Source organism: Hydra vulgaris, chromosome 10, assembly GCF_038396675.1.
Source record: "Hydra vulgaris chromosome 10, alternate assembly HydraT2T_AEP".
NCBI classification, from domain to species: domain Eukaryota; kingdom Metazoa; phylum Cnidaria; class Hydrozoa; order Anthoathecata; family Hydridae; genus Hydra; species Hydra vulgaris.
The window spans coordinates 19,623,711-19,640,286 of record NC_088929.1 but is presented as its reverse complement, the minus strand read 5'-3'; the positions used below and the strand labels follow the sequence as shown (position 1 = coordinate 19,640,286).

Below are 16,576 nucleotides of genomic sequence, written 5' to 3'. Positions count from 1 at the left end.
CGTTGAGTCGCATGATCTTGGAGGCCAATTCACGGGCCCGGATCTTGAAATTACGCGGTTACCAAACATTTCCTTCAGTAAAGCGATAGTGGCACGAGCTGTGTGACATGTTGCGCCGTCTTGTTGAACCACAGCTCCTGCACATTATGGTTGTTCAATCGGGGAACGAAAAAAATTAGTAATCATGGTTTTATAGCGGTCACCATTTACTGTTACATTCTGGCCAACATCGTTCTTAAAGACGTACGGACCAATGATTCCACCAGCCCATAAAGCACACCAAACAGTCAGTTTTTCTGGAGGTAATAGTGTCTCAACATGCACTTGAGGATTGTCTTCGCTCCAAATACGGCAGTTCTGTTTATTGACGTAGCCATTTAACCTAAAGTGAGTTTCATCGCTAAACAAAATTTTCTTATGAAAATCGGGATTGACGGCAATCTTGTTTTGGGCCCATTCACCGAATGTACACCTTGCTAGGTGATCGCGTGGCTTCAATTCTTGCACGAGTTGGATTTTGTAAGCACGCAAACCAAGATCTTTACGCAAAATCTTCCACAAAGTGGATGGACATAATTCCGATTCCTGTGCACGATGCCGGATAGGCTGATTCGGGTCTTCCTATACACTACGCTCTACAGCAGCAATGACTTCTTCAGTACGTACTGTACGATGTCTCTGTGGGTGCGTATTATCATGTAGAGTAAAAGTGGTGCGAAAGTTAATCGAATTAATTGCTCTGATGGATAATTATGTTGACCGTAAAGTGGACGTAGTGCTCAATACGTATTTCGAACAGAACTATTGTTTTCAAAATAAATTTGCAATTTGGAAGCGTTGTTCTGGCGTCAGTCTATTCATGTTGAAATGCCTAACCAAACTAAATACAAATCACTTGACAGCTGACAAAAACAGTGTTGTTAACTTCAAGTTCTATACCTGTAAAAAAAACATCCTTTACATACATATAAAGAAATAAAAGGTACGCGCCCGCATATTGAGTATAAGATTGTATAGAGCAAATGCGTTTGACATTTTCAGAACAAGGTCAGGTTGTATTTAAGCTTTAACAAAGTTCACAAGGTAAAACTATAATGTATTGGTAAACAACTGACCAGCAAGCAATGATAAAGCAAATAATACTTTAGAATCATTTCTAAAGTATTTATAAACTTTGCCCTCACACACTCTAACCATGGTTAAATTACCTATTCAATAAAGTAGGCAATGTTTCCATTATCTTTAAATACAAAGATCAAATACAATATCTATGTAAACTTTAAATACAAAGATCAAATACAATATCTGTGTAAACTTTAAATACAAGGATCAAATACAATATCTATGTAAACTTTAAATACAAAGATCAAATACAATATCTATGTAAACTTTAAATACAAAGATCAAATACAATATTTGATCTTTGTATTTAAAGTATAATATCTGTATTATCTTTGTATTTAAAATATAATATCTATGTAAACTTTAAATACAAAGATCAAATACAATATCTATGTAAACTGAAGACTAAAAATAATCTAAATAAATCCAAATTTATTTCGTAAGACAGGGCTGACGACAAGGGTTTCAAAGTGGAGGGGCACAATTTATAAAAAGTCCTCTATATCTAAAATTTTCTTAAAAAAACCGCGCCCCCCGGTGTCGTCAGCTCTGTAAGAATTAGGTTCTGACAAGTTTTGAGGAAAATGTTTATGTAAAAAGACTGACAGGTTCAAGAAGGCTTTGATCTATTTAACGCTTTATTAGTGGAAGAAATATTACTGAGATTGCATTAACCATGTTATTGTTTAACAATGAAGAAAATGATATTTTTGAGCTGGCTGAGATAAAAAAGTTGGGTATTGCCTGTTGTTTTTTTTCGAGTTGCCAAAATATAGTCGGCAATATTTTTTTGTAAACCCCTCCCCAGGGCCAGCGAGGAGGGGGGGGGGAGTTGCAAAAAATGTCGCCGACTATATTTTGGCAATTCGTCAAAAAGGCATTAGTACTTTATTATTACTTACTTAGCATTGTTTTCAATTACCCATATAAAACAAAACTAATAAAAATGTTGCCTTGGCTATTCTGTTCATAAATTAGACATTTTTTACTTGTCTAACCTAATTAACGAAGCGCACCAACGAGAAGGTAAGCCATAGGACTTTGCACTCCATCTGTAAACTGTCATGTGGCCTAAGGTTAGCCCTCCATTTCTGGATTTTATCCTTTTCTTGATAGGCAGTTAGTGTGAAGTATTTTCATTGTTGCTTTAGGTTAGCCCTCCATTTCTGTATTCTTATCTCTTTTTGATAGGCAGTTAATGTAAAGTATTAAAATTGTTGTTTTACGTTAGCCATCCATTACTGGATTCTTTCCTTTTCTTGATAGGCAGTTTATGTAAAGTATTAATATTGTTGCCTTAAGTTAGCCCTCCATTTCTCGATTCTTTTCTTTTCTTGAAAGGCAGTTAGGCCAAATTTTTTTTAATAGTTTTTTTTATTTGTTATGTTGGTTTTTCTAATTTTCACAAAATATAAGATAAACTTAAATATAGAATAAAATACACGAATATAGTCAATAAACAAAAAAGAAATTAATAAATTAATATTAGGTAAAAACCAACTCTAAGCGTCGTTCCCCTAAAACAGAAAATATATTTAAAACTCTTCCTACATCAGGAATTATTTCTTGATAAATAGACATCAGAGCTAAAGAATTAAATCTTTACTCTATCGTGCGGCTTCACATATAAGTTTTCAGTCTGCATATAGCAGACGTAATTAGAATTGTTCCCATTATTAAAAAAACCTTTTATAATGTTTGGGAAACCCCTCATATCAACAGACTTTAAAGTCTCTGTAATAGTGGATAAGATCACAGATTGATTGTTCAAAAATGTTTCCCACAAATCTAATTCAGCATGAAATAAAATAAAAATGCAAAAATTCCATAAAATCTAACTTCCAAAAACATTTTTTTTTTATTTTTTTTTTTACAACAGTTGCAAGAATACCAGATAAACCTTTGTAACCATTCATCTTACCTTCATCAAATCTATCTTCTAATTCATTTGTTAAATGATCTAAAAGAGGAGATGTGATGGAAAATTTGAAATAATCTGAAACTGTGTCAGAGGGATAATTATCTCTATAAATTTGTCTGCCACAGAGCCTTGGTTTAACTTCTGAAACATCAAGAGACTTAGCTAGATTAACAGCAATTAAGTACAATTTGTTATGATAGACATCAATAATTTTTAATCTAAAATTTGAGTTTTTAAACAATTTATTTTATTACACTGTTGCGGTATATCATATGGTTTAGTTTGGAGAACAACAGCAATAGCATTGAAATAGTCCATTATTTGTTTTGTTAAAATTAAACGTACAATAAAAGAAAAATTTGTCATAAGATTTAAGAAACATGAAGCTATTGAATAAGTATCAATATTAAAACTCTTACTTTTATTGTATGCCATTTCTTCCATTGACTGAAAAACGGAATATCAAGACCAAGATCATCAATTGCAGAAATTTTGTTTTGCACAAGACTAAGACTATTTGTACCAGATTTACATTCAATAAACCATAAAAAGTCTTCACAAACAACATTATCACAGTCAATGTATCTTATAACTAAAGATAGCTGTTCAACATTAGAACAATCAGAGGCTCTGTCTCACAAGATGAAAAAATAACTTGACTTTTTCATTTTTTTAATTAGAACTTCTTTGATTGTTTTTCCACAATATTCAATAAGTTCGTTTTGTGCAGTTTTAGATATATAGGTTGCATTTTTAAGAGCAGAACGAATATGGTGCTCAAAAACTTTATCACCTGCTTCAATACAAAAATTTAAAAGCTCTACAAAGTTACCTATACCAATGTTGTCTTTGCATGTTTCTCCAATCTCTGGATGATACTTACTGCCATCACAATGACCTCGAAAAGCAATATCGTCGTAATTAATTGGAATTAATTTATTTTGATTACTTATAATAAGTCCTTTTCTTAGATTATCAGTGTCAACTTCAATCAGATTTTTTTTTGAATTAGATTTAGATTGCAGCATGTTAAGACAATGCATTGACATTTGATGAGTCAACAATTATTATTGTGATCCATATAAGCATGAGTTGCATTACCCCATATTGTAAAAGGTTTTCGAATAAAGTTGATTATTGTGGTATTGTTTGAAGTTCTGCTATCCAACAGTATACATGGAAGGCAGTATGCTCCATCTTCAATCTGAGAGTAAGTTAACCAAGAATATTCAAGTTGCCAGTTACGTAAAATTGATCTTTTTTTTTTCACCAGAAACATGAAAAACAAAAGACAAGTTAGGAATAAATATTTTATTAACTAGATCTAATAACATTGAAATATCTTTACCAGCAGATAGATGTCTACTGCGCTCATAGTAAGTAGAAGCATCATAAAAAGGAATGCTTGAAGACGGATCTGATGTACAAAGAATACAATTAAGTACGATTGGATTAGGAGTAATATCAATATTTACATCCATAATTTTAGTTTCATTATCTATGCAAAACTTTATCTGAGATTGAACTTGGTTTTTATTTGAAAATAGATTTTTAGGAGGTTGACATGATAAATTAAGAACCTTAATGGTAACAGAAGAATGCGATAGAACGCTTGGCAAAACTGAACACGATCCTCTATTTAAATCACTTTTGACAAACTTCTTTGAGCATAAAACTTCTCTTTTCACAATAGGTACCAATATAATAGGTACAAAATGATTTGGTGACCACATATCTTTATCCTTGGAAATAGAGCAACAATCAGTGTTACACCATAAAATACTCAGAATCTCTTTATTAGTTTTATGACCACCACGTGGGTATATACTTTATTTTTATTACATTAAATAACTTTTTGTATTTTTCAAGTCCGAACTTGCTTTCTTGTCTGTTTGTCCGGACACAAAATGTTTTTCTATAAAACACTGCGTAACTATCATGTTTAAAGTTAACCAACCACATTCCAATTTTAACAAAAATTATCCAATGGTATTGTTTCACAACTATATGAACAATTGCAAATAAAATATGGAAGTTAAAAAAATTCGTAAACAATATTTAAAGTTAGTTTATTATTTTTTTTTAGAGTTAGTTTATTATTTATTTCTTTATAAATGCTTTACAGTTACAACTAAAAAGGAGAAAATAATATTTGTGTAAATTAAAAAATTTAAAAATCCACGTTTTTCTATCCGACTAAAAAGAAGAAAATAATTTTCTTCTCTGTTACGTCTGAACTGATTTGTTAACATGTATGTAAATTTTTAATTCATATTACTTTGAAAAATTTATAAAATTTTAAAAGTGAAAACTTGATATATATATATATATATATATATATATATATATATATATATATATATATATATATATATATATATATATATATATATATATATATATATATATATATATATATATATATATACGAGGGGGTTGGGGTGAAATATGTTAAAAATACCGACTCTAAAATCCGTCACGTGACATTTTGAGAATTTGTTTTTTCTCTGTATCCATTATTCATAAGCACATTTTTTTGGAACGAACATAAAGACAATAGGCGGATAAAATCTCACTAGTGAATCTTTCTAGTCGACTAAATATTTTAAAATTTGAATTTCGCAGCTAAACGTACATTCGTCGACTAACCGATTTGGGTTAAGTGCAAAAAATTTTGTTTACAAAAAAAAAGTTAACTTACCAGGCTAAATTTAGGTTACCAGTTATTTAAATATTATTAGGGTACCTAATAATATTTAAAAGACTTTTCGAATGAAAATCTAAATTACATTATAATATTCACATAATAATATAAAAAATTAAAGATCTGGAGTTTTATTTTTTCAAACTTTTATTCTTCTTTGCTTAGCGGAAGACCTGCTTGACTTGCTTTGTCAGTAATATCTTTTTCACAACTTAACATCATTAGTGAACTTAATCTTTCAGTAGTCATAGTAGAGCGCAAACTATTTTTAACCAATTTTAGTTTACTAAACGTACGTTCATTTGATGCTGTAGATATTGGAGCTGTTAAAGCTAGGCGACATAACTGATTTGCCCAAAGTAATAAATTCTTCTAATCGTGAGATTTCCTAATTACTTCCATTATTGTTGCTAAACTTGAACATTGATGACATAATATCTCCCATTCAGTTGCAACTGCATCAAAGTCTAATAAATAGCCAGCCTGAGTATTAGTAGGAAAAAGTGAAAATGCTTTTTCTAAATTTTCTGGTGAAGCAGCTGTAAACTTTAGCGGAATATGTAAGATACTAAAAATCGGCTCGAGTTTCTCAATGAAGACTTTAAGATTTTGATTTGAAAAACTTAAAAGAAAAACTTATGCGGTAGTGGTGTAGTGGTAAAGCGCTCGCTTCAGAAGCGAGAGGTTCCGAGTTCGATCCCCACCACGTCCCTGGTAGTACCGCGCTCAACTTGTTTCTCCGCGCAGCGGCCTTGTTCGTCGAGGTTCGTGTTTCGGAGTTATAGAGTTGAGAGAGGGTTATAACCACTATTGAGTAGCCTCCTCATCTGTAGTGGCCTTCATGACCTTGAGGAGGTGAATAACAAAAAAAAAGTATCTAAAACCTAAAAAATTGTTTTCGATAAAAAGTTAATAAATCAATGTTTGCAGAATTATCATCAATTTTTTTTTTGGCATGCTTCTAACTCTGTGATATCGTTTATAATCTGCATCTGGATCAACTCCATACAATTGAACAGTTTTTTTTGAGCTTTCAATTAAGTTATTCATACTATCAGAATCTGATCTTATATTTGTTAAGGAAGAAACAGTATTTTTTATTAGTACTATTGCATCACATATATTCAATTCTTTTATTTTTAAATGTTCGGTTAAATATTTAAGTTTGTACATGATGTTTTTCATGAACATTAACGATACAAAGAAATCAAAACTTAGTATCTTTTTTTTTTATCCAAGAGCTTTAGTTTTTGTTAAACTGTTAAATTTATCTGAAGTTGTTATGTCTTTTAATGTATCAACAATTGGATTTAGCGATGTCCACACAGATTTTATACTTTCTGCTCGAGCAGTCCATGTTGTTTTCGATAGATTTCTTGGCTGTAAACTTCCTTCGATTTCTATCATACGGTCTGTTAAATCTTTGAACCTTTTTGTACTGGATAAAAAAAATACATAAATATTTTCAAGTTTATTTATAAATTCTCCAATTACAGGACTAGCATCACAACTATGCTCAAGAAAGGTATTTAATCGATGTGCTTGACATGGTATATATGGAACAGCGTGGCCGACAAATTCAGTAAAGCAATGCTGAGCTACTTTAATATGTCGCTCATATATACGATTGAAACGCTACATTATCAGTGATTGAAACGCTACATTATCGACATTAATTTTATGTCTTACTAGACAGTCATAAATATATTTAGCAATTTCATATCGAGTTTTGTAGTTGATTCAATAACATCAAGCAATCGTTCATTAGCTTTGCCGTTTGAATCAATATATCTTATACATACAGCCAATTGATCTTTGTTAGATATATCTGGTGTGGTTTTAGCCATAAAAGAAAATAGTTCTGATTTGGAAACTTCTTGAATTATAGTTTTTCGAGTTTCTGCAGCAAGAAGATCTATAAATTCATTTTTGGATCGACTTTTGGATTGAACCAAGATATGTAACATGGTGAGTAAGCATATATTTATCACTTAGCCATATTTTTATAATTGCATTGTGTCTAGAAAGTAAAAGAACTATTTGATAAAAATTGCCATCTTGAGACTCATTTTCTTTTTCTTTGTGGCTGCGAAAAGCCAACCCTTGTTTTCCTAAAGTGCGGGCCACATCAATCAAAATTCCGACTGCTTTTCTATTAAACTCTTGTTCATAGTTTTCACGTATTGCCAGTTCTCGAGCAGACTTATTAAAAATAAAATCAACACCACTTAATTGGCTAGTAAATGCACAATAATCTAACATAGCTCTTTTATGAGATACAGATGAAAAATGTTGTCTCAATTTTCTCTGTTTTAATTTTCCTCTGCTTTTCATTTTCAGCCATTGCCTTACACCACTATTAACCCAAACATTGTTTTCATTGATTTGAGAAAATAATGAACAGACAAAACAAAATACAGAATCAGCTACAATGCTATACTCCAGAGCATAAGAAATTCATTAAACCATATAGGAGTTAAGTGTTGTTGTTTATTTACTGGAGATATCTAGGATATCTGGCCAGTTTAGGTTGATGGGGTCCTAATGATATTAAAAATTGTCGTTGTAATATTGTTAAATTGTGAATACGTTTACCTGGATCATGTTCCACAAAACTATCTTTTGCACTAATGTTGTCATGTTCATTTCCAATCATTAAGTAATCTAATGCTTTTGTGGCGTAACTTATGTAATCACAAATACCATTTCTAATACTTGATATGTATTCTATACTATTGATCAAAAAGAGTACAGGGTTTGGAAACGTTGAACTCTTAACATTGTTTAAAATTTCATTACATCGCTCAAATTCTTGACTTATGGCTTTTAATTGTCCAATACAAGATATCCATGGGTGTTTTTTTGTCTCCACATCATCAATAATTTGTTTTTCATTAACTAGTTGGCTTCTTTTTTTAACTTCAACTAGAAATTAAAAATGAAAGTTTATAGTTAAATAGTATTATTTTATATAAAAACAATATGCATATATATGTAATAATATACAAACAGTCAAACCATTTTTTGCATTCTTCGAACACTACTGAAAACTCTACACACTAAAAAAAAAAGGTAGAAATTTCTACCTTAGGGTAGGATATAAGATATACCCTTAGTAAGGTATAATTTTCTACCTTTTAGGGTAGAAAATTATATTAAAAACAATTATTTATCACAATTTTCTAACTTAAAGTTATAATTTTCTACCTTATAAGGTAAACAATTATACCTTACTAAGGGTATATCACATATCCTACCTTAACTACAAATTTCTACCTTTATTTTTTAGTGTGTATGATAAGATAATAAAAATAATTTGTCAAAAATTATTCAACAAATGAAAAACACCTTTTAACTTTTCTCGATCTATTTTGTTAAATGCAATTTGTTGATTAATGACTTTTTTTCACAAAAGTTTAAAATCAATCGGATTTTTTGGTTTTAAATTCTGCATAACTAAAGATAAATGATAAAGTTAAAAAATCTAGAAAATCAACATCAAAACAATCAAAACTCATTTAAAATCAACCTTTTATCATATAGACTCGTAAAAATTTACTTGTATAGTTCTGAGCTACATCATTTATATTTGAACATGTTACTTCCATTTCAGAGTTCGATAAAAGATTGGTTTCTGCAAGTGACTCCTGTAAAATAATATATAACCTAAGTAAATAGTTATCTCAAGATAACATAGATCTTTGTTATTCAATGGTTATACATAATATAACTGCTAATTATAGTAGTGATTTGACAATAAAACATATAAACTACTGGTATTAACTAAAAATTATTTAATAAATTATAAAGCTCATGGACCAAAAGATTGACTTTGTTTCTTTGTTTGTGTCGGTAATAGAGCATTGATATCAATAAAATAAAAATCAAGAAAATACTGAAATATTGTCATGCATGTAAATATTAAAATATTAATGTAATATACACTTTGCAAGGCTATACGACAAAATGTTGACAATCTCTACAATATGCAGAAATCCGTATGCGCTGTGCTTTTTTATAACTCTGACATTGAGGATGAAAACATCCGCCATTAATTTTGTCTAAGGACAAAAACAAGCTGGTGCTTGTGGGAGTCTGATAAACTAGCTAACTTATTTAAATATAAAAAAATTGAGCCTTCCATTAGCTATTCACAAAGTTTTAATTCCTATATTTAAAGATCTATCTAATCAAGATTTACTAAAAAAGTGTCTTCATGGTCAAACACAAAATAATAATTAAAGCTTAAATGGTGTGATTTGGAAAAGATGCCCAAAAGATATATATGTTAGTAAAAGGTCTTTAGAACTATCTTTAAGTTCCGCTATTATTTCGTTTAATGATGGTTTTTAAGGAGTTTTAAAAGTGTTTAAAATTTTAGGTGTTAACACTGGGAGGTTTATGATTGATGTTTCTAAATTACATGATGCATTACGTATATCAAAAGGAAATTATAAATCCACCAATAAATGCAAAGTTAGAAGGCAAAAATTATGAGGAATTAAAAAGGGTTCTTAGATAAAGAAGAAGAAGATGAACCTGTATCATTTTATGAATCTGGAGCTTTTTAGATAAAATTTTATTTTTGCTTTGTGATTTTCTCCACATTAGCTTTTTAGCGAATCAAATAAAGTTAAAAAAAGATATCTCTTGATAGGCTTATTCTTTTTCTTTGAAAATTTCCCAGTTTGTTTAAAATATATTGGAAGAAGACAGGTAGCAGAATATTTATTTTTGCCTATTTTTAAGTTTGTGTTTTTGTCATCAAACAGTGAGAACTTCACGATAAAACAAGGAACCATTATGGCAATGTCTATAACTTTTGAAATATTTCAGTTAAATAGATAAAACTGCTAAGGTACCTGAGTAAACATGTTAGTGGCTGAAATACCAAATGGCATTAAAACGGGTCATTTACTACCTGAGAAATCTCTTTTTTTTAAAACACACCAAAAAAATTTTTTTTTTTTTTTTAATATTTTTTAGTAAAAACAACATAACTAGACTAATTTGAAAAATTTAAAGTCAATATTAAAGAAATTCATTTGAATTGGGGTGGACCACCTTACAAAAGTGGTTTTTTTTAATTATTATTTGACAAATACATTTGGCTATATTTAATTTGTGAATAAGTTAAGCAGCGTAAATTACGAGGGCGTTAAAATAATCTGCATTATGCATGCGTTTAAAAGTGAGAATAATACAAAAATATTTTAAGGTTTATTTACATTTTGATGCGTTTTCCGATTTTCCATTTTTAGCTTTAGAAAAATCTTTATATACTCCGCCTTCCAACCCACAGACGTTAACTAATTACGTCCCTGGCACAGTTGGGCAGTACCACAGTTTTGGAAAATAAGTTAGCGGTTTCAATGCTATATCCGAAAAGTTGTTTCTTTTTACACCGTATAAAAATTTAGGTCCATTCAAGTCAAGTTTAAAGCTTCAAATTTAAGTTGTTTGATACATCTTTTTATCAGTTATGTTTACCTTTTTACCATTTTTTTTCTTTTTACATTTGTTCCACATTTATAAATGTGAATGGCAAATGATTCCCAGAGATTTTTGTTCTATTGTTAATAGTAATTTAAATAAAAAATTACGTAGCCTAACGATTTAGGTTCGTTAAATAATTCCTAAATATTCTTAAATAAACTTTTGAGTTTTTTTTTTAAGTAGGATTAAATACATTATCAAACTTATAAACAAGTCGAAAGAAAAAAGTAAAATCATATAACTGTTAAAAAAATTTGAATGAGTAATAGAAATAAAGTTTGTTTGTTCATTGAATTTTAAAGGTTGCAAAAATAAATTCAATTCATTGGTATCTAGTGATAGTGCCACGTTAACAATCTAACGACTTTTTATATTATTCTTTTCTTATTTATCAACTTTAAAACTTTTTTGATCCCAAATAAAAACAAACATAATTATCGCAAATAAAAACAAACTTTACTTATCGCAAATAGCTCAAACCGTTACCACAATTAAATACATTACAATAATAGCACAAATAAATTTACGTTGTCGCAATTTGATTGACTTTTCTTTACTCTATAAATAGATAGCAATAAATACTGCTTTTGAGATGTCTTTAAGATAGTAATAAATACTGCTTTTAAGATGTCTTTTTTTTGTTAATAATTTTAATTATAAAAAACTGAGATTAATGAGAGCGCGAGACTTGAGTTTTTTTATTTTAAAAATTACGCAATTGTAATCTATTTGTTCAACTGTATAATTATTAGTTATATTTTGTGAACAAACATTTTTTTTATTTCAATAGAGTTTCTTAACATTATACAATTTAGGTATTTATTGTACTATAAGTAATTATCAGCTATTTGTCATTACTAAGAGAAATTTTTTCTTTGAAAAAAAAATCTTTTAAGATATAGTCTTTTTTTGTTCGAGTTTACAACATTTACTTATTTTTTTTAGTTTGAAAGAAAAGAATTATCGTTTTTTAGTTTTAACGAAACAAGATTTGATAGCGTCTGAAAAGCATCAGGGAATATTTGAAAAAATTTTTACCCATCGCAATTTAACTGTTTTGCATAAAATTTAAAATGCCATGCCCAATTGGAAACGAAACACAGCAAATGTAAGTATAGATGGACTATACCTGAATAATTCAAAATTATATGTTCTAATATCTGTAAACGGTTTTTATTTTCATGAGGTTAAAAAAATTTTAAAGATTTATTTTTAATCTTTTTTGGTATTTTTGTTAGCAAAAGTATCTTTAAGAACACTAAAATGAAAAAATGTTTGTCTTTCTTTAGAGAATCCCAGATGAAGAATGAAGAAGTGAAACTAGATTATTCAAAATACTTACAGGTTGATTAAGTTGCAAATATGTTAGGGCTAATAAATAGAAATAGGCATTAAATGCGGTAGTGGTGTAGTGATAGAGCGTTCACCTCATTCTTGGTAGTATTGCGCTCAACATGTTTCTTCACGCCTTGTTCGTGAAGGTTCTTTTTTCGGAGTTAAAAAGTTGAGAGAGGGTTGTAACCACAATAAAGTAGCCTCCTGTAGAGACTACTAGACTGTAGTGGCCCTCTTGGTTCTGGGGAGGTGAATAACGTTAGAAAAAAAGAAATGAAAAAAATAGAGAGATAAACAATGGTGGTTTGTTTTTTTTTTTTTTAGCTAGATACGTTGTTTTCAGCAATGAACCTTCGATCAAAAGTCCACGATGAACATTTGTTCATAATTATACACCAAGGTAAAAATGTTTTTTTTTTTGTTTTTTTTTGGCTCACTTCATTTATGCTTAATAATATTGGTTTTTAAACTGTTACCAGGAAACATCTTTTACCGTAATTAAAACTTTTTTTCTTTTTAATTCTTGTTGCATAGCGTTGCAGAAAAAACATTTGTTTAATTTTTGTTATTTTTACGTTTATTTAACTAATTAATTTTATTTGAAGTTTTAGTAAAACTAAGTTTAAATAACTTATTAAAAATAATAATATATCTACATAGATATTAAGGTGGTATCCAGCCATTATTTTGGTAAAAAATGAAAAAAAAAAAAAAGAAAAATCTGAAAAAATATTATTTAGACAATTAATCCTTGTAGAATTCAATAGTAAAAGTTATTTCTACAAAGTAATCTTAGAATATTAAGAGATTATTAAGTAATCTTAGAATATTAAGAGATTATTAAGTAATCTTAGAATATTAATAGATTATTAAGTAATCTTAGAATATTAAGAGTAATCTCCTTAAACACCTTATGGTTTATTTTAGTCACATTGCAACGGCCATAGCAACCTTTTTATCCTTTAAGTTAGTCCCTAAAAACTAAACATGCCAAGCCTGTAACTATTCTTTTTTTAAGGTTTTAAGTTTATATTGGTCTAATTGTCATAAATCTAAGTCTCATTGCTATTTTTAAACGGTTTAACAATGTTTTGTAATCTTTTTGAATTCAGATAAAATAGTGCTTTTAATTTTTGTATCTAACTTATTACAGTTAAGGGTTGAAAAGTAAATTATGACAAACAAAAAAAGAATAATAAGACCAAGGAAAAGAAAGTTTAATGGCAATCAGCATAATAATTCCAATAACACCAATAAGCAATTTGATACAAACACAGGAACTTGTTCTACAAGTAGTAAAAAGCTGAAAAGTAATCTTGAAAAAACATTATTTGATAAGGATGAATTTACATTTTTTATGCAATTTAAACAAATGAAAAGTTGTTTTGAAAAGTAGGCTACTTGTAGGATATGTGGTACAAAGCTTTCCATGTTACATGATCATTCAAAACGTTTGGGGTTTTCTTTGTTTTTTCAAATTTCTTGCAGTAGCTGTGCATTTAAAGAGACATTTTTTTCTTCTCCTGTTATCAAAAACAATAAACCTGGTATAAATACTAGCGAAATTAATATACGCAGTGATTGTGGTGTTTCTATCAATGGTACCTGGCAGCAGAGAGGATATTCTTCTTTGAACAGTGCAGTGGTGGCAATGTCTCACGACAACAACAAAGTACTGAATACTATTATATTATATATGTTTTGTAAAGGTTGTCAAATTTGGGAAGGAAAAAAGGGACACTTAAATATAAGCAGTGGAAAGTTAATCATTACTGCCAAGTAAATCACACTAAATCAGCTGGTGCCATGGAGCCAGCTGGTCCAACTGAAATATTTTGCTCTTCAGTAAATAAATATAACATTCGCTATTCTATATATCTTGGGGACGGAGACACTACCTCATTTAGCACAGTTATTGCACAAAAACCTTATGGCGATAACCGTGTTCCAATAAAACTAAAATGTATTGGGCATTACCAGAAGTGTACAGGGAATCTACTACGTCATAAAAGAAAAGAATTACGTCGGGTAAAACTATCTGACGGAAAAGGTATATCTGGTAAAGGTTGGCTCACGGATAATGTAATTAACATCTTGCAAAACTGTTGAAATGACTATTCAGCAAAATTCAAATAGTCTTTTGGAAATGAGTAACTCCGTAATAGCTTCTCTTCATCATTGCACTATTTTTACTTCTGAAGAATATCGTCATATATTTTGCACCAAGGGTGAAAAAAGCTGGTGTAAATGGCAGTCTGATGTAGCAACTTGTTACTTACAATAAATAGGTAAATTTACCAGTTGCCATTATGGAAAAGATTAAGCCAGTATTTCAAGATCTAGCAAATATTGATATGCTTACAAAATGTTTGCACAGCATGGCTCAAATAGGAAATGAATTGTTTAATCAATTAATTGGAACCGTTCCCTAAAACTATATCACCTCTAAAGCTGTTATTAAAATGGGTGTTTGCTCTGCAACCATTACTTACAATGATGGCTTTGCTAATCTTCTGTATTTGATGCTCTAAATATTAAATCTGATAGTTACTTTGAAATTTTGCAAGTAAAAAAAAACTCCATACGGTTAAAAAATATGAACAAAAAAATGTCAGATGAAACAAAAAAAAGAAGAAAAAAATTAAGATGTTAGAAAAAACTATTTTGGACAAAAATTAGATAAAGAAACTGCAAATGATTATTGTTCTGGTGGTTTTTAATAATTTATCTGAGTAGTGTACATGATTTATAATTTTAAAATTGATTTTTCTCAATTTTTGTTTTTTTTTATGAGAAGCCGTTGGAAAACAATATATCTCAATAAAAAACAACATTATTTTAGCTTCAAATTTTCAGGATCTGTTCATTAATCATGTTTTGAGTGCCTGAACCTAAAAAAAATTAAAAATAAAATTAAAATTAACCAACAAATACCATATCAAATGAGTGCTTTATCGCTAAAAATAGTTTTTTACACAATCAAGTCTGCCATTTTTGATCATTTAAATTTTTTCAAAAAATTTTTGGTTCAGGCACAAGCTACACTAGTATACTAGCATTTTGCAAAATTTCAACCTTTATATTGATGTAATCTAAAGATATTTATGTTCTTGGAACGTTAACTTTTTCAATTTTTTTTTGCTGAGTCAGCAATTATTTTTTTTCAAATTAAAAAATTTTTTTGCAATACGTTTTTATCTATTATGCTAGTAATTCATCAAAGGTATTTATTGTGTGTAAAGTATAAGAAAATTGAAATAATGGCTGGATACCATCTTAAAAAATAAATTTAAATAATTATTTATAAGCAAACCATATTATAAATGGATGACTAAGCGCCAAACCAGCCTATACTATGTTGAAATGAGATAATTTGACGCAAAGTTTATAAGTCTCTAACAAAAGCCACTAAACCGAAAAAACTAAAAGTAATTGCAGTTCAGTGCACTTAAAAGTTTTAATTATAGTATTTTGTTGTTTGCAAAGAAACACTACATAAATCATTTTTTAATATAAACTAGTTTTTTCAACTTTGTTATTTATTTATAAATCATCTCATTCAAAAATAAAAACTACTTAATATAACGGTGTTAGTTATTTACATCACGGTCCAAGAATTTTTTTTTTCAATTAAAAAAAATCCTTGAATTAGATTTAGCAGAGACCAAAGATAAATTTGTACATTTTTTGTTCGCATTATATTGATTGCAAACGCTAATTTAAGTAATCATATCTTCAGAAGTTCTATATTATAAAATGTGTTAAACCGTACATGCTAAAAATTTAAAATATAGTTGATGTTATAAGTTAAGATATAAGTTAATATTTATTTAAGGTGTGTCTATTTGTGAACACGTGCGAATAGACTCACTCATAAAAATATTTACTTATATCTTAGTCTATTTTTTATTATATTCTATTGGCACGTTAGAAAAATTTCAAAAAAAAAAAAATCTTTTGAAAAAAAATAATGTTCGCTTTTTTCTATTTTGTTGTAA

At 29.0% G+C, this 16,576-nt stretch overlaps 1 protein-coding gene across 1 annotated transcript in view; it reads left to right on the top strand.

Moving 5' to 3' along the window:
* The first annotated feature begins 12,189 nt into the window (after positions 1-12,189).
* LOC101235959 (tryptophan 2,3-dioxygenase) overlaps positions 12,190-16,576 on the top strand; it is a 42,687-nt gene continuing 38,300 nt past the window's right edge. Inside the window, exons 1-3 of the mRNA XM_065807440.1 lie at positions 12,190-12,351; positions 12,533-12,587; positions 12,903-12,978. Coding sequence (XP_065663512.1) covers positions 12,317-12,351; positions 12,533-12,587; positions 12,903-12,978 — 166 coding nt within the window. The 5' untranslated portion in view covers positions 12,190-12,316. The remainder of the gene's footprint in view (positions 12,352-12,532; positions 12,588-12,902; positions 12,979-16,576) is intronic.